Source organism: Leuciscus leuciscus (genome assembly GCF_965113295.1).
Source record: "Leuciscus leuciscus genome assembly, chromosome: 1".
Taxonomy (NCBI): domain Eukaryota; kingdom Metazoa; phylum Chordata; class Actinopteri; order Cypriniformes; family Leuciscidae; genus Leuciscus; species Leuciscus leuciscus.
Window position 1 is genome coordinate 47,401,318 of NC_138725.1, and position 19,060 is coordinate 47,420,377.

The 19,060-nt window shown below is 35.9% G+C and overlaps 1 protein-coding gene and 1 long non-coding RNA gene across 3 annotated transcripts in view; one reads left to right on the top strand and one right to left on the bottom strand.

The window, feature by feature from the left end:
* Window positions 1-4,083: 4,083 nt before the first annotated feature.
* The window catches only part of kcnj19a (potassium inwardly rectifying channel subfamily J member 19a), a 33,342-nt gene continuing 18,365 nt past the window's right edge, over window positions 4,084-19,060 (bottom strand). The window contains exons 2-3 of one of the 2 annotated variants that reach the window (XM_082176832.1): window positions 15,761-15,977; window positions 4,084-7,528 (exon numbers count right to left, since the gene is read on the bottom strand). In XM_082176832.1, coding sequence (XP_082032958.1) covers window positions 6,891-7,528; window positions 15,761-15,977 — 855 coding nt within the window. In that variant the 3' untranslated portion in view covers window positions 4,084-6,890. The remainder of the gene's footprint in view (window positions 7,529-15,760; window positions 15,978-19,060) is intronic. The other variant, XM_082176833.1, reaches the window with a different exon arrangement.
* Window positions 7,537-19,060, top strand: part of LOC309506113 — a 20,762-nt gene continuing 9,238 nt past the window's right edge. Inside the window, exons 1-2 of the long non-coding RNA XR_014208641.1 lie at window positions 7,537-14,403; window positions 15,787-15,980. This is a non-coding gene — a long non-coding RNA (uncharacterized lncRNA). The remainder of the gene's footprint in view (window positions 14,404-15,786; window positions 15,981-19,060) is intronic.

Here is a 19,060-nt window from a genome sequence, read left to right on the forward strand (position 1 = left end):
TAGAGAAAAGAGTTTCTAGATATACCTCGAGGACATTCGGTTAAATCAAGAATCCAATCTGAGACACCTTCAATGGGTTTACCAAATTTGACTAAATTAGTGGCATCTTATCTTCACTCTAAAATGTGTGAATAAACCCCTCCGAGTCCGCCCCCTGCAAGTTATTAAAAAACTGCAACAGTTATGACAACTTCAAATGAAATTATGTTCAACAGACAAACTATATTTAGTTAGAGGAACTTAATTTGTAACATAACACACATTTTTTATTTGATTATTTAAAATAAAAGTTGCTTCAACTAATTGAGTTGAAGCTCTTGAACCATTTACTCTTATATTTCAGTTCAAATCCACATAACACATGCTAAATGTAACTTATTTAGCATGTAAATTTAATTAACAAGTAAGATATTTGTCACTGGCATTAGTCATTAGTGCAGTCATTGCTTGTCAATGTAGTTTACCTTACTGTCGTCTACTCTTCAGCACAATGGTAACCACAACATCTTCAACATTACAGAAACCACATTAAACACTAACAGGTCTTTTAACATAAATTTGAGTTTAAATTACACACAATATCAAATTAATGTAATGATCAACATTATTATGCCAACAAAACTCAACAAAATAATGTTTAAAACTTAAAATGTTTTTAACTTGCAACCATGCATTTATTTAGGTTGTCATAACAGGTCCCCCGAATTACTTTTTAGAGATTCTCTGAAACTGTAGATATGCAGAAAACATTAGAATTTTGTACATTTTACATGTGACACTTAACAAAATTTAGTTGTGTTATACATATATTTAGTGTTTAATATATATATCATGTTTTGTAATTTGTTTTGAATTTAATTACAGGCATGTGACATTTAACACAGTTAAAAAAAAAAAGTCAGATTTTAAACATTTGTATTTTTAAACAGCAGATTTTGCTCAGAATTTTTTACAGTAGAAATTATTCATATTTTAGCTTCAAGTCTGCAATGTTTTTTAATTCCATTGAGTCAAAAATTATGCTCCACGATAATAGCCACTACAGCACAACACCAACTGAAACTTGTTTAGTTCACAGTGAAGATCCAAGTTGTAAGAACTTGTAATTCACAAAAGAAAAAGCAATAAAGCACAGAAGGAGATAAACACATATAATATGCCTCAATGGAAAGGCTGTAATTCAGCTTCATACAGAACACTGTGTGATGTACAACAGAGTTTATATTTATTGAACAAATCTCCAGCAGCAGCGCAGGTCTGTGTGAGCGAGCTCACGACATGTTCCAGTGATGTCTAACAGACTCATGAGGAGATCGTTGTTTAAATCCCACTGATTTGTGGCCTTTACATCTGCTAAAGACATCTGCTGACTAACCAAATATGTGAGCAGATCTGTCCTCCTTGTCCTCAAAGGCTGTTTGTGGTGGTTTTTCTTAGTGTGCTTGCAAGTAAAACATGTTCCTGAATCAACATAGTACCGTTCCTATAATCAAATTGCTTTTAGGGTTTGGCTGTGATTGGTTGATAGAAGTTTTGGTCCAGAAAAACAAACGATTGGATCAGGAACATGTACTACTTGTATAGCCTAATGTTGTCTCATTCAAGCCATTGCTTTGAGTGGACATGCTCATTTCTCATTGCTTTCTCCAAAAGACACACAAACACATTCACACTCTAACAATGTGTACACTTCATATAAAATCTCTTCTATCGAATCGATGTGAACACATGCAACCAGGAAAATAACGTGATCAGACTTGTTTTGGGATGGGGTGGGGGTGGTGTGATAGTTGACAATTCTCAAAGAAAGAAAATACAAATACAGGGTCCCTGTAAATGTTCATCTGAACAAAGTGTGGTTTTTGTACTCTAAAATGAGGCTACGATGTTCCCCCAAATCATTTTGGACTATTTATAAACATGTTCAAAAAGCAGTGTTCTCATTTTATTGTTATCATAATGGCTATCTGACGTTAAATTTAATGGCAATCCAGATTTTCATTTGTTTTAGCTTCCAGCAATTGTCATTTGTTTTATATAGTTACTTTTTAATAGTTATTATTATTATTACATATTTTGAATTACACTTTAGGGATACTCCACTTTAAAATGAAAATTCTGTCATCATATACTCACCCTCATGTTGTTTCAAACCTGTATGAATTTCTTTCTTCTGCTGAACAGAAAGGAAGATATTTAGAAGAATGTCAGTAACCAGACAGTTTCTGGTCTCATTGACTTCCATAGTAGGAAAAAATATATACTATGGAAGTCAATGGTACTAGAAACTGTCTGGTTACTGACATTCTTCTAAATATCTTCCTTTCTGTTCAGCAGAAGAAAGAAATTCATACAGGTTTGAAACAACATGAGGGTGAGTATATGATGACAGAATTTTCATTTTAAAGTGGAGTATCCCTTTAAAAAACTTTTTTTTTTACTTTAAAATACTATTTTTTTAAAAACAAATTCACTTCAGTCTTTCTACTTAAATTTAATTCAATGTGTAGTCGTTTCTTTGTAGTTATTTCTGAAATTTAAAAGCAATTTCTGAGTTAAAATTATTTTAAAGTAAATCTTGTGATGCAAAATGGAAATTTCGATAACAGGCGCAAGATGATGGCAGTTGCCTTTAAAACGAGAGCGCGAGTCCGCAGTGTGATACGAAAGACATGACAGTAGTGATGTTTTCAGCTACTCCGACGAGCGTCTGACTCTGATTGCCATGATAGACGATAGAGAATATTAGGAAATATCAGACCTCGACTGACCAATCAAAGTCGAGTGTTCCAGAGCGCTCCATGATAAATGGTTTTCATCATTACCGGTCATGATTATTAATTACTACTGTAAGATATTCAGGCCTGCGAGTGTCTGTCTGTTGTCTCATTGTCCAGAATAATCCTTCACCTTCATCAAACCTTTCAAAAGACTCTTCATGTCCTATTCCTTTCCTTCACTCTTCTAAGTTCTTCTGAAACTTTAATGTCAGAAGTATTTTTACACCAGCAGCCTGTCAGAGTTATTAGCCTAACTCAATTTTTAGACACCGTGAGGAATGATCCGGAGAAAACTTCTCATTTCTGAAACTCTGATGTGAAAAGATGAAAAGAGTAGCATGACTGGACTTGAAGGAAGTTCTGTACTTATCCGTTTTAATATGACAAGGTTTGAAATAACATAATACAAATTATTTAGGTCTGGTATGTTTATTCACCAATTACATATATTACAGTAAGTTTAAATTTAGAAAATGTAACACGTGATCTGTCTTTATTTCCCCCCACACATACAATGTTTGATTGTACACACACAGGCATGTGTATCGCTAAAGCTCATTCTCTCAATACTTCACAGCTTACGTTGGTCTTCTGTTTTTCATTCCCAGCTTTTAGCTCTCTGTGTCCCTGCAGTGTCACACTTGCAGTGAAACCTGAAACTCATTCACCGGATGAGCTCTGTCTGTGGACACCTCTTTTTCTCTCCCTGTCCCTCCTGTTTTTCAATCTTTACCTGTCACGCCTTCTCAGTGTCTTCTCAGCTTTTCTCTCTCGCACTTATTTTCTGCAGAGCAGAGGAGCTTAATGGACAGGCTTTTTCATTCAAACAGTGATCACAGGTCCCTGTCCATGGTGCTGAAACCACAATCTTTCTTAGTTTCTTTCTTTCTTTCTTTCTTTCTTTCTTTCTTTCTTTCTTTCTTTCTTTCTTTCTTTCTTTCTTTCTTTCTTTCTTTCTTTCTTTCTTTCTTTCTTTCTTTGAGCTAATAATGTGATGCTCATTTTTATTCAAATGTATTAAAAATGATCTTTCAATTCATTCAGTTGAAAGATAGAGATTGTATTGAATACATTACACATTTGTAATAAATGTTCTCAATGTCTGAATTGAAATAAGTTGACTTGAAAGCTTTCTTAATTTATGATTTGTTTTATTTATTGAAAAAAATTATGAGCATGTGTCAAACTTAAGTGTAATTAATGATTAATAGTAACAACACTTGACATATTTAGAGTTGTTTAATCAATACACTTGCTGAAAATGTATCAAATTTATCAAATTCATGTATCAAACAGTCATAAATACAAAAATTACATTTCAAAAAGTGCTAAGTAGATTTTTAAAAGATTTCGCATTTACATCATTGACCCTTATATTGCTATTTTAACACTATTTTTATTTCCTTGACCTTTAATAAAAAAAAATTAAATAATAATTGTGTGTGTGTGTGTGTGTGTGTGTGTGTGTGTGTGTGTGTGTGTGTGTGCTGGTAAACCCTAGATTATGGGGACAAAATGTTTGTTTTTTTTGGTCCCCATGAGGAAAACAGGTTTTAGATCAGACCAAGTTGTGTTTTTTGAAAATGTAAAAATGTAGATGGGAAGGTTTAGGGATAGAGCTAGTGTAAGGGGATAAACAGTTTGTACAGTATAAAAAACATTGCCTATGGAAACTTCCCATAAAAAACACAATGTGTGTGTGTGTGTGTGTGTGTGTGTGTGTGTGTTTAGATCTCTGTGTTCTGATAGAACTACCTATCATTACTGTCTGACCCAATGACTCCTCTAATTACTTACTCTGTCAACCAATCACTACACTTTCAATCACCAGTAAAGCCCACAGTGATTATCCTCTCAACCAATCACAGTAAAAGGTCCTAATGGATCGTTTTTAGACAAAATGGTCATTTAATGTGTTTCTTTTTCTCTACGGGTAATGATTAGAACATCAAATTTTCCCCCCATGCATCAAACAAGGTGGCAGAAAGATTGTTTGAATATGAATATGTCACCAGCCTAATGATTTCATCCTGACATCATCAGAGTTTAATGTATTGTCTGAATATATGAATTCTGATGGAAGCTATTTTACATCAGTTTTCATGTCATGTATCCTCAAGAATGCATTGTGTCCATTTGATGATTTGTTACATAAGCTCTCTCTCTGCAATGGTCATTAAACAATTCTATAAATGCATTTATTTATTTATTTATTTTTATTAAGGTACCAGGGTCTGTAACATTATTAATGAGCAAGTTGTTTAGACTTGAAATGGACTTGAAATGATTTTATTAAATATAATGTGTCCTCTTTAATGGCAATTTAATGGCCTTTTATGCATTTAAAAACAAATCACAAAAGAGCATTTTATAGTCTAAACTCAAAGTCAGATGTATGTTCCAGAGATGTATTATAGCCCTTCTTAAGACATTAAACTGAATTCATATGTCTCTTACTCTTCTGTAGTAGACAGACAGGCTACTACTACACAGACACCATGTTGCAGCTTTATAAATAGAATTTATTAATTGTAACTAAGGATACCAGAGGGTTGTATGATACATAGCTAGAGATGAGAAGCAGGCATGCACATATGTAATTGTGTGTAATAGTGACATTTCTAAGTGTGCGAGTGAAAGACACTGGGCGACCATTTAGCCACCAGTAAACAGAGAATTAAAATCACAGTACTTCCAGAGTTTTGTGCTTTCTCAAAGAAAACAAACAAACAAACAAAACAGACAATTGACAAAGAAAAAAGAAAAAACTCAATGCCATCTCTCATGCTTTCTACTAGTAATCTATACCTCCAACTAGTTCTCACACTGCAAAACATCATATTCTTAAGTATTTTTGCCTAATTTTCCAGTTAAAATATCTAAAAATCATTGAAAATTAAATTTGAGTTAAACATAAATGTACTTGCGAATCAGCAATGAATGAGATGTTAAGACCATAAGACTTGTTTACAGAGAATGTAGCTTTAATATAAGTGTATTTTTTTCCCTGTATTTTTTATGCATTTGGCAAACACTTTTATCTAAAGTGACTTGCATTGGATTCAGGTTTTTTTATATATCAGTTTTGATAAATCACTTGCTTACCCTGGGAATTGAACCCATGACCTTTGCATTGCACTGACAATTCTTTACACTTATTTTAAGTATAAAGAAAACAAAAACAAGTTAAAAAAAATCTACCAGTGAAGACAATATACACTTACATTCAAGATATAATATAACAATAATAATAATAATATAAGGTATCGTTTGAAGTCAGTACGATTTTTAAATGTTTTTAAAAGAAGCATCTTGTGTTTTCAAAGGCTGCAATTATTTGATCAAAAATACAGTAAACAGTGATATTTTGAAATATTATTACAATTTAAAATAACTGTTTTCTATTTAGATGTAGTTTAAAATGTGATTTATTCCTTTGATGGTAAAGCAGAATTTTCAGTATCGTTACTCCAATCTTCAGTGTCACATGATCCTTCAGAAATCATCATATGTTCATCAATCATTCTAATATGCTGATTTGATGCTCAAGAAACATTTCTTCAGAAAGTTAAATAGCCTTTATTTTAAATGAAAAACTTTTGTAACATTAATGTCTTTACTGTCACTTTTGATCAATTTAATTTATCCTTGGTGAATAAGTTTTAATTTCTCTTTAAAAAAAAGTTAATACAATCTTAATGACTCCAAACTTTTGAATGATAGTTTATATACAGTATAAAAAAGGTTATTTAAGTCATGTTTAAATATTTGTTTAAATTCATTTTGTTTCCACGATCTTTAGATATTTTAACTTTAAAAACGTTTTGTTTTTATTGATTTTTAGATAATTTACCGTGAAAGAAGTCAAGAAATACTAATTAAAAATACATTAATAATTTTTTTTTTTTTTTTTTTTTGCAGGTCAAGCCAATGCAACAATTCGTTCACTGTGCAGTCAGAAAGTTCACATTACCATTACTCTACAAGAGTCCTTATTCAGTTCAGAACAAAACATTAATTTTGCCCTAATCTGGATGTAGTTGTGCTCATCGTAAATAAACCCTAAAAACTGCTCTTAAATCAGTACAAAGTTCTAAAAGCACTTCCAGGTCAGCGATCTGCATTCATCCTCCTTAATTTTGCAGGCAGGTTGTCCTCCATTCGGCCACCAGGCGTGTGTGGAGGAGCGTGCTGGTGTGTGGGGACGACCACTGGGGTGGGAGGCAGACTCCTCTGGTGGAGGTCTCCAGTGGACAAGGCCATGGGCTGGAAACCCACCTTAAGGGCTTTAAGGTGGAATCGTGCCTCTCCGTCAACCTGCCCAGGACTAGAGCTGAGCCGCTGTAGTTTAAGAGGAAGGTCCCCGGTACTCGAAGCCTTTTCGGGGTGCTGCGAGCTCAAGCGTAGCGCCTTCCTCTGCAGATCTTCTCTGCCAGACGAACTCATTTTCTGGAGTTTACTGGGCAGCTTGCAAGAAGCACTTCCGGGATGCGCCCTTTCCTCACCTGTTTCCAGGCAGTCCATGGAAAACACTCTTTCGCGGTGAGGCGTGAGCAGGGGAGAGAGGAGCGAGGATTTCTCCTCGTATTCTTTCACGCTGTAGGGTGGCGTGGGCACCTCAAAGGTGCTGTGAAACTGGGAGTAGTCCACACGAAAGAAGCCTTCTTCCAGAGACATGACGGGCAGGAAGCGGTGACCCCACAACACCTCATCTTCTGTGTACGAGGTACGAGCCTGACATGTCATACCTGTGAGAGACGGCGTATAATAAACAAGCATTACAATAGAGAAGAAAGGTTTACGGTTGAAACGTATTTCAGATAAGGTGGCTTTCATTGTCAGGTTGGCCTGGCCATGAGAATGATTTATACTGTCCTATTCCTTTGTCTTTCTAGAATGTGATTTAAAGACTCTCAGTACATAATGTGCGTGAGAAGGCAGAGTTTTAAGACTCCTGCAACCATAATTCAGCCAGAGGGCCCTTCAGTGAGTCATACACACAGCCCAGCCATAGCTTTACACAGCCGTGCTCTTTCGCTTACAAACCCGGCCAGGAAGACTGAAACCCAATCTGCTCCTCGATAAAATCAATACAGCAATCACTAAACAATTGGTGTTCCTTAAGAATGCATTGTTGTTGTTTTTCTGCAGGGTAATTCTGTCATTATTTTCAGTCATTATTACAAGGAGAGATGCAAAATGTATTCTGTTATGCTGAAGTAGCATTTGTGTCTTTTCAAACAGAATGTTTAAAAAGGTATATGCTTCTATTATGAAATAGTTCCAGTTCTCAAATTTTATTTAGTGAGACTGTCAGTCTGTGTAGTGGTGGGGATATTTCAGTGTCTCTTTTTCTGCTGGTTACATTGCCAGTAGTTGGCGACAAATGACTATATTTATGAGTGGGTCATTGAAACAATTTGCTCACTGAAACAGTAACCGAATCAAGTATTGCAATTAAGTACACTTTAATCCCAAATAAGTTGGCAAAACTCAAAGAAAATTTGGGTAATGAGTTACATGAAATTTTGGAAGTAAAGAAATACAAAATGTAAGTACATTTTTGCATTTATTCTTCATTTCGAGTGTCATGGCAAAGCATGCTGGGAAATATAAATCCCAGCCAAGTTTCAGTTCAATTTAAGTTTGCCTAAATTAAAATAATCAAGTTCATAAAACCCAAAACAATCAAACAATTTGGATTAATTAAAATGTGTCGGTTTTGTGAACTCATAAAAGTTTGATGGAACAATTTTTTGATGGAATTTGATGGAACTAATTTGTTTAATTTAAGTTTACCCTACTCAAACCAATTAATTATTTTGAGCATTAGGGTTTAAACTTTACAGTGTAATGCATTGTTCAGGCATTCACTCAAGTGATTTGTTCAAAACACAGATTTGTGCATGAATGAAACAAGTGATTATGAATGAGTAATTGAATCATTCATTTAATTGATTCATTCAAAAATATTGATTCATTAATTAACAAAATAAGTGATCATAAGTCATTAGATCATTTACTCAATGATTTGTTCAAAACACTGATTTATTCATGAACGAAACAAGTGATTATGAGTGAGACATTGAATCATTAGGTGTGTTGGACTTAAAGTGGCGCTGCGCAGAGCTGTGTATGACATCAAAGTACTGTGAGAGCGATTAGAGAGCAGACGGCTCCGTGGTACTTTGATGTCATACTATCAGTCGAACACACATCTTCACTCAAACGTTTCGTGCAAAAATGATGAATCGTTCTTGAATTAAACACCAGTCCTGCGTGTTGCAGCATAATGACTAATTCTGCTGTGGCTTCATTGAAACTATTTCCATTAAACTGCACTTGAGAGTATTACAGATAACTGAAAGCATCAAATTAGTCAAATATATAATAAACAAACATGCATGGGCAGGGGATCTGTATGTAACTTCATCAGTGAAAGGTGTTCCAAGTCTGCAGAGCTTCTGTGTGGGTCTGCTCATGATAATTATCATTAAAGATAGCCTACTAATTAGCAGCATCTAATATAAAACATGAACAAGCCTCAAAAATGAAGGATGAAAATGCCAACAACTCGCTTTCTGTGAGCGTTTCTGCTGCTGACATTAATCACACTGAGAATTCTGTATTTTGCTGCCGGAGTGGTCGTGCTGAGTAGGAGCAGTGGGGTGTCCTGGCTTCAGCTAAAGGCTTAATTGATGGATCAATGCTGGAAGAAGTTTTGCCAATGTATCAATGGCTTCACTGTGCTGAAAGCAGCTTTTTAAGCTCTTATTTAAAGCAAGACAAATTTCACAGTCTTCACAGTAAGACTCTTGATTGCGCAATACTCTGTCGGCATACATAATTAGGGTCTGTCTTTCGTCTTTAGTCTGATCTATGGCATTGATTAAAGAAAGCCTATTTCACACTTGCATTAAATCTATTTAACCAAATTGCACATCTATTTCATTCTTTGCTATTTCTTGTTAGGGTATATAAAGAGAAGATGCAAATTAAAGTGAGTCATTTTGATTCTGTGAGGTGCAAAAGTTCATGCAAAGCCTAAGCATATTAAGATATGCAGTAAAAGGAATACAGAGCCGTAGATTTGTCTTGTAACATTGAGTTTGTAAAATGATTAACTTGACATTTCTGTCTGTGTCCAGGGCTTCAGTGGATCAATAAGCACTTATGAGTACATGATAGACCTCAGCTCCCCAACAGAAGGGTGGTTAAATCACCACATGACTGTTTGCCCTGTTACTGGCCTGACAAGAAATTAATTACTGAATTAATGAGTAAGTGAATTAATAGATGGTTTAACAGGAGTCTTCCTCTGGTGTGCACTGATATGCTTAATACGTTTTGTGTTGATCACTGCTGTAACAGCTGCATAATGAGCATTGCTGACACATACAACTTTAACATCATAGGATGTCCTGTTACTTTATCCTCTACAGTAAAAGACCAGGGTGTTATACTCGATTGCAACCTGTCTTTTGAAAATCATATTTCATATGTTACAAAAACAGCCTTTTTCCACCTTAGAAACATTGCTAAGCTACGTAATATGCTATCAGTTTCTGATGCAGAAAAGTTAGTTCATGCATTCATGACCTCGAGACTGGATTACTGTAATGCTTTATTAGCTGGTTGTCCTGCATCCTCAATAAACAAGCTACAGTTAGTCCAAAATGCCGCCGCTAGAGTTCTTACGAGATCAAGAAAATATGATCATATAACACCGATTTTATCATCACTGCATTGGTTACCTATAAAGTTCCGTATTAATTACAAGGTATTGCTACTGACTTATAAAGCCCTAAACGGCTTAGCTCCAGTCTATTTAACGGATCTTCTATCACCCTATAATCCATCGCGCTCTTTAAGATCACTAAATTCAAGGCTTTTGGTCATACCTAGGATATTCAGAACCACCAAAGGAGGGAGAGCATTTTCACATTTGGCTCCAAAACTCTGGAATAGTCTTCCTGATACTGTTCGTTGCTCAGACTCGCTCTCCCAGTTTAAAACTAGATTAAAGTCGCATCTCTTCAGCCAGGCATTCATATAATCCTACAGTTCAAACTACAATCCGGCCTCTAGCTCATAAATGCCAGAGGAGAACTGGCCCCCGACTGAGCCTGGGTTCTCCCAAGTTTTTTTTTTCTCCATTAGGTCACCTGATGTAGTTTTAGGACACCATTAGGTCACTTGATGGAGTTTTTCGGTTGCTTGCCACTGTTGCCTTTGGCTTGCTCAGTTGGGGATATTTTGGGGATATTTAATTTAATTTTATCAATCAATAAATTCCACTTGAAACAAACCTTGTTGTATTATTTTAATTTAACCCCTTCAGACCTGAATTATGTTTTAAGTTTCTGAAAAATATAAAAGTACATTTTCCCAGCTCATGAGGATTCTATAAATGAGACAAAATAAAAAAAATGTTTGGCTTTAATTGTAATTTTTTTTGTCCATTTCAATGGACGTCAGGTCAAAACAGGTGTACTTCACAAAAATGTACCAACATAAAATTAAATAATAAACATAAAAATTGTTAGTATATACTTAAAGCTTTTTCTCAAGGTCAAAAACTTTTCAACAGTATATCATTTCAACTTTAATTTTGAGGCTTTTGTTTTACAGATTGCACATTGTTTGTAACAAACTAAATATCTTAGAATCAATCAATATGGTCATGTTAGAGTCATTTTCTTTGCGCATCTTTCTTTTTTTAGATCAAAAACTTGAACATTACAACATTTCAACTTTAATTGTAAGGTTTTTGCTTTATAGATCGCACATTTGTTTATTCATAACAAAATAAACCTAGGAATCAATCAACGCATTCACGTTAGAGTAATTTACTGTGTGCATCTTTGAAACAATTTCTCTGTTAACGATTTTCTTGTATTTCTACAGTACATTACTGGCAGCACGGTTGCCATGCATGATGCATGTATTTCGATTTCCAGTAACTGTACTGTAATTCACTTTACAGTACACAAGATCAGTACTGTAAACTACCAAATAGTACTTTACTGTATTTGTACTGTATTTCGTCATTTGAGCTGCTTTTGCTGTAATTAATTATACGGTATTGTACTGTAATATCTATATTGATACATTACTGATAAATATTATTATAATTTTCAAAATAATTACTAATAATTATAATATTCTATCATAATAAATATAATATGTAGTTATTAGGAAATATAGGCTATAGTAGGAAAAAATATGGAAATCAATGGCTATACTGTCAACTGTCTAGTTACCGACATTCTTCAAAATATCTTCTTTTGTGTTCAGCCGAATAAAGAAACTCATACAGATTTGGAACAACATAAGGATGAGTAAGTGATGACAAATATAATTTTGGGGTGTACTATACCTATAAAGGGATAGTTCACCCAAAAATTTTAATTGGCCCATGATTTACTCACCCTCAAGCCATCCTAGGTGTGTATGACATCGTTCTTCTTTCAGACGAATACAATCGGAGTTATATTAAAAAATGTCCTGGCTTCCAAGCTTTATAATGGCAGTGAATGGTTGTTTCTGTTTTGAAAGTCCATAAAAGTGCATCCATCCATGATAAAAGTGCTCCATGCGGCTCTTGGGGGTAAATAAAGGCCTTCTGAAGCGAATCGATGCGTTTGTGTAAGAAAAATAATTCATTTTCAAGTTACGCTTTAGATTTATGTCAAATCTGTATGTTTCGTTTGGCCGGAAGCTAGTCATTTTACTTTATAAAGTTTATACGGATATTTTTCTTACATCTCCATCTTCCTCATCATCACTCCACATAAAGTCAACATCTGAGATACTTCCATCAGCTATATGTTCAAGCACTTCAAGAACTATATATTCTGCATATGAAAAAGTTAAAAAAATGTATCGGTACTGTGATATAGATTTTTTATATAAGAAATTTCAATCAGCATTACTGGACTTCAATTACTGGAATGTGATTTCAGTAACAGGCTTTTGAACCCACTGTCCAATCTAATGGACAGACACATTTGAAAAAATCCTGATTTAAAATTTGAAATTCTACAATCGATTTTTAACTTTAATTAATAAGTTCAATCTTTCTATTTTACATACAAACTATGAAATACTGACAAACATATCAAAAAATTTTAATAAAACCATAGAAAATGTTGCTTGCTTCTGTGTTTGGAGTGAAGTGCTGACATGCTTCTCTTCAAATTAGTGGGTTTTTTTATAATTACTACATGCAGAGCTTTACTGCCATTTGATTGGATGACAAGCGTCCAATCTAATGGACTGCAGGCTTTAAACTAGGTGAAATGCTCCAGAAGTAAAAAAAAAGGGGGGTTGACATGTGATGTCCATTGTAATGGACGCAGGGTCTGAATGGGTTAATACTGTGAAGCTGCTTTGATACAATCTGTATTGTGAAAAGCGCTATACAAATATACTTGACTCGACTTGACTTGACATTGTAATGTAATATCGTCCCTCGCTTTGTCTCCATCTCATATCGTCTCTCTGATAGAGCGAGAGTTCAAACTGAAAGGCCCCCTGCATGGTGTTTCCATTTTATCAAAGGTAATTTACAATAAAACAACTAATAACTGAATTCAATTTCTGCTTTCTTCTGAAAGGTTAAAATGTGTGAAAGAAGTCACGAAAATAATTCAAAAATAATTTTCTGATAAAAATGTCAGTGCTTTCCAGGGAGTTGCTATGCGGTTGCTAAGGTATTCCAGGTTTTGGTCATTTACCAGTGTTGTTGTTGTTGTTAGCAACAGATCTTCAAAGTTCTGAGTTTAGCAACTTTGGTTGAAGAACTAAAAATCCTAAAAATAAAACATAATATAAATATAAATTAAAGCTAAACAGAAATAAATGAAAAACAACAATAAAATAACTAAAATTTGTGAAAATGTGAAAATAAAAATATAGTTCAACATTAATAAATCCTAAAATAGTGTGTAAATGATACAAAAATAAGGTCGCTTACTGGCTCAAGCCTCTAATCTGGTCCATAATAAGTCACACCTTCAATTTAAATCTATTGTATTTTTTAATTAATCCTAAAAGAATCCTATTATTTGGAAATGCATTAATAGCATGCATCATCCCAATGATTTGAGGTGTCACTCTTGCTATATGCCAACGTTTATTTCTTATGGTTATAGGAAAATGGTCAAATCACTAAACCTACTGTAAATATGAGTAAAAGTATTAGTGATGTTTAGTAAACACCACTAAAAATGAAATGAGAAAAAGAACTGCTGTCATCTTCCTACTCCTCTCACATCCTCAAAAGAAAATCCCATTCTGCATTTCTCAGTTACTTTACTTCCTCGCACTCTGCTTGCATAAAAGACACCAGGAACCAACTGAACTCGAGCGAGGTCTGAAGCTCATACCTCAAACTGACAAGCATGTGACTGATAAAAAACACACACAAAAAACGCATTATGCACAAGGCACAGTTAACAGCACTGCTAAGACACAGACCTGAATGAATGCAATCAGAAAGACACCTTATTAAACCCACTCGACACCCCAACTGACCTGACTGTATATTATGTCCATTCAGATGGAAAACCAGGACTGAGGGATGTGAGGAAGAACAGAGAGAGGTAATCAAGTTTAGAAGGTAAGTGTGGAAAACGGATATGTTCACTTCAATTTGATAAATGAAGATGAATGATGATAAATGAACACTGCAAAAAAAATCCTTTTCTTAATTAGTAATTGTGTCATGTTTTCCAATAAACCTCAAAACATCATTAAAACAAAATAAATTTACTTGAGGAGCAAATTTGCATAAGACAATACTTCTTTTCAGAGAATTAATCTTTAGAAAATTAAACTTGCATTGGCATAAAAATTTGGGTTCACTACGATTTTTTTTTGCTTTTGCTCAGAAAGAACATATTAAAGTGATCAAAAGTGGCAGTAACGATATTTATAATGTTACAAAACATTTATATTTCAAATAAATGTTCTATTCATCAAAGAATCTTGAAAATAAAAATGTATCATGGTTTCCATTTTTTTTTATTTTTTTATTAAGCAGCACAATTGTTTTCAACATTGATAATAATAACAAATGATTCTTGAACAGCAAATCAGCATATAAGTATATGATTTTTGAAGGATCATGTGACACTGAAGACTGGAGTAATGCTGAAAATTCAGCTTTGCCATTACAGGAATAAATTACATTTTGAAATATCTAGTTCAGTCGTGAAACTCTAGAGGGCACAGGCTGGTCCTTTATGCAATCTGCAAGCAATCACATCTTTACCGCATGGAACAAGCTGATTGGCCACTGTTGATCCTGCAGCCAATGAGATTGCCTGCTCAACATTTAAATAGTCTGGTTCATTTTTTGCTATATGCTAGTCTTGCAGCGTGCAATCAGAGTTCCTCTGAAATCCTCCACCTCCCCAGCTCCACCTGCCTAGATCTGCAGCAATAATCAACAGCAGCAGTGTAGCAGATCGAGTTTGCAAAAACCAAACCATGAACATTGCCAGTAACATGCTAAAACTATTCTGAGTTGTCATGATTGAAATATATTCAAATAGAAAACAATTATTTTAAATTGTACAAATATTTCACAATATTACTGTTTTTACTGCATTTTTGACCAAATAAATGGAGCCAGCTTTGGTGAGCATAAAATACTTCTTTCAAAAATATTTTAAAAATCTTAGCGACCCAAAACTTTTGAACTGCAGATTGTTTTGTTCTTTTAAAAAAAATCAGATTTATGCATAATACAAGAAAAAAACTAAATATTTTAATTTAGTTTCTTAAGGAAATACATACTGTTTTAGTAATGTTTAGGTATTTTTACATGAAAACGAGAAAAAAAAAATTACTGTGCAAAATGGCCAAGGGGATGCAAGCAAAGTTGCATTGTAAATGAACTTTTGTGACATCACATTCTTAAGCCAAATGATGTTCCTAAAAGAATGGAGAGTGGAGTGAAGAATGCGACTGACCCGTTGTCTCTACAATGCCTTCCAAGATGACGACAATCTCAAACTGCTCGTTCATGAGCGAGCGCTGGGACAGGTCGAAGAAAGGGCTCTTGGGATTGATCTCGTGGCAAATGGTGAGGGGAGAGACTAGGAAGAGTTGGTCAGCACCTGTTCCAAAGCCCACATCCAGTTCACACTGATCCAACGGCAGGAACTCTCCCTCCGGGGTCTGGCGAGACTGGTGAGAGACATTATCATCATTATGGTCACCATCTTTATCCATTTTACATTGAAAACTTCAATTTAAGATTATGACCTTCAATATCTGAGACAAATTACAGCAGGAACAGTCAATCTAAAAAACGGATGGTAAGAAATGGAGGTGGAAATGGAAAAAGCAAATTGAAAGAAGAATGTCAGCATGTGTATTTACAAATTTTATGCTGTATAAACTGAATCGTAATCAAACCCAAAATAACAAAATATATATTGAAATTGAGGGACAAATTCATGCTGTTTAGAGTGTAAGGAAAATATTCCTCACTAGGCAAGTGGAGAGAGAGTGAAGAGTGAATGGGGGATTTTGATAAGCATGACTGCTCAGAACAGTGAAATAAAACGCAGACGGAGCAAAGGAGGAGGCTGGGGTGAGATAAGAAAATGCCTACAAAGCATTGTGTCATTTCAACCGTGATTTAAGAAGATAAAGAGAGTATTTTCAGAGAGCGAGTGAAGTTTAAGACCTACTGATTTACAGGGCGATATCAAACTAAAAAAGAGAAGGAAACTCCAGTGAGAAGGATATGTTTTTCTATACAGGCTAGTGAGGGGTTTGTGTGGAAAGGCAGAGGATGGAGCCACACACACAAACTCTCTTATGAATAATGTTGCTGTAAATACAAAGTGGAAGAAATCACTCTTACATTCAGTTAATTGGCAGATGTCCTCTCACTTCCAAGTCTCCATATCATCCTCTCTCAATACAGTGGCCTTACTGGAGCTGTTTAGGCTAAGAGTGTCTCTAAAGGGCCCTACAGCTGTGGAACAGCCTTGTGGGATGTAAACCAACAACCCTCTATAAATAGGTCCATTACTTAAAACACTGCAGCTCAGAGGGGCATTAAAAAGCTTCCACATGGAATCATATTCCACATGTAAACCACACAAAACTGTCTAGGCATTTCCAATCTCTAAATACAGCCAAAGTGCATTAGACCTACAGAGGTGATTGGATAATAACTTTGTCATCGTTATTTTCTCCTTCCTTCCTTCCTTCCTTCCTTCCTTCCTTCCTTCCTTCCTTCCTGTAGGTTAAAATGTTTTAAAATTATTTTTTATTTAATTTCAGGCATATACTTCTAGATTACTGAATAGAATAGGACTTAATACAGAGTTAATACTTAGAGTTGACTATGACACATCTCTTTCATTGTAGTACATGCAATGTATGTCTATGCAGTTTTAATGTTGTCTATGCAATGTAAAAAAAAATTAACATCATGGTATCTACATGGTGACAAAAAAAAACTCCCATTTACCTATTTATTATTCTGTCCTCCCAACGATGCTGTAATCTCGTGAACCATTTGTATTTAATAATGATGATAATAATAATAATAATGTCATGCTGTGGCTGTCTTTAATCAATAAAATCACAATGGAAAAACTGGGGAACTGGGGATCTGGAGGAGGACATTACGAGCATGTAAAAGGCAGGAACTAAGAGCCGTTGGCGTGGGAGATACCAAGGCGGAGATGATGGTGGAAGGAGCCAGGAGCAGGAGTAGCCAGGCAGGGACCCAGAGAGCAGCCAGGACAAAGGCCCATGGCGGAGTTGGGAGGAGCCATGGTGGAGACTTGGCTGACAACACCAGGCGGATGACTGATGGAGACGAGGCCAGTGGAAGTGGACCCCTATGCGCAGGCGTAGATCCAGCGAGATTGGGTGACACTGATGGTCCTGGAGGTCGAGGCAGAGCCGCAGAAAAGAGCGTCCGAGGTGGAGCCAGGGTGCCAGAGGACTGAGGTGGAGCCAGAGGGAAGGCGGAGCCAGATGATGCTGAAATGGGTGGAGAGACATATCGCAGCGGTTGGATCAGAAGTCTGTGGCAGAGGCAGAGCGACGTCTGACCAAGAAGGAGCCAGAGGGAGCCTTGTGAAACCACAAGGACGATGGTCGATGGTGGAGCCAAGTGAGGAGCCAAGGCAGAGAAGTTAGGTCAACAGACCGAGGTGAAGTGACTGAATCAGCGGCTGGAGGTAGAACCGAGGGATCCTCTTTACTCGGTGGAGCTGGAGACTGGAAGGCCCGAGGTAAATCCACACCGTGGAGAGGAGTCAGAGGAGGAGCCGAGGGGCTGAAGGGAACCAGCAGAGGTGGGGCTGGTGAACTGGCTGTTTTTGGATGAAGAGGCGGGAAAGGGAGGCTGGGCGGTGACTCTGGAGACACAGGAGGCTTCGAGCTGGGTAGAACCAGCAGGGATGGGAGAGTCAGGGAAATTACCTCCTCCAATTCCTCTAAATAATTTCCAGAGGCCAGGTACAGCTCATCCACACAGGCTGGGCTCTGGGTCTAGAGAGGGGCTGGTGACGTCTTCCTCAGCAGAGCAGATGGTGCATGGGGACACGCAGTTCACCAGCACCCAATCCACAAATCGGCAAAATTCCCCCGAGGACCCACACCTGGTGTGCTTTCATTTCTGCATCGAGGCTGGTATGATAGAAGAAATTTAATGAAAATGAATGAAGCAGGCCAGGTGTAAAAATCTGACAATTACACATACAAATCATCTTTGTGTACAAATTTGTATTCAGCTGAACAGATAGGTGAAGAAAGTTGAATATTTATTTATAAAGCATGTGATGAATATATTGAGTTGCTAGGTGAGTTTGAACTCTTGTTGAAGGGAAGGCTGGCTGGACAGGGCCTATCACTCCTACATCCAGTGCACCCAAGCAGAAAAATTTAATAGTGCTCATACAGACAGAGTATGACATTTCTCTATCTCTCTCTTACCCCATTATTCTCTCCATCTCACTCTTATTGCTCTTTCTCTCCTTGTCTTGTACTTTCTCTTGCAAACACATTCTTGGCCAGGCTAAAAAATCAGAGACAGTGAGGGAAATTTCACGACACACATAGATCAAACAAAATATGTCTGGTTTTCATGGCATCATAGCATAGGTTTCATTGGTGTTTTTGTCACAGTGATGGCATAATGAAAAAAAAGAAAGAAAGAAGAAAAAAACAGCCTTGGATCAGATTTTATTGGATTGTCAGTTGACTTGATTAAAGCTTTAATGTGGGATTGATCCAGTAAC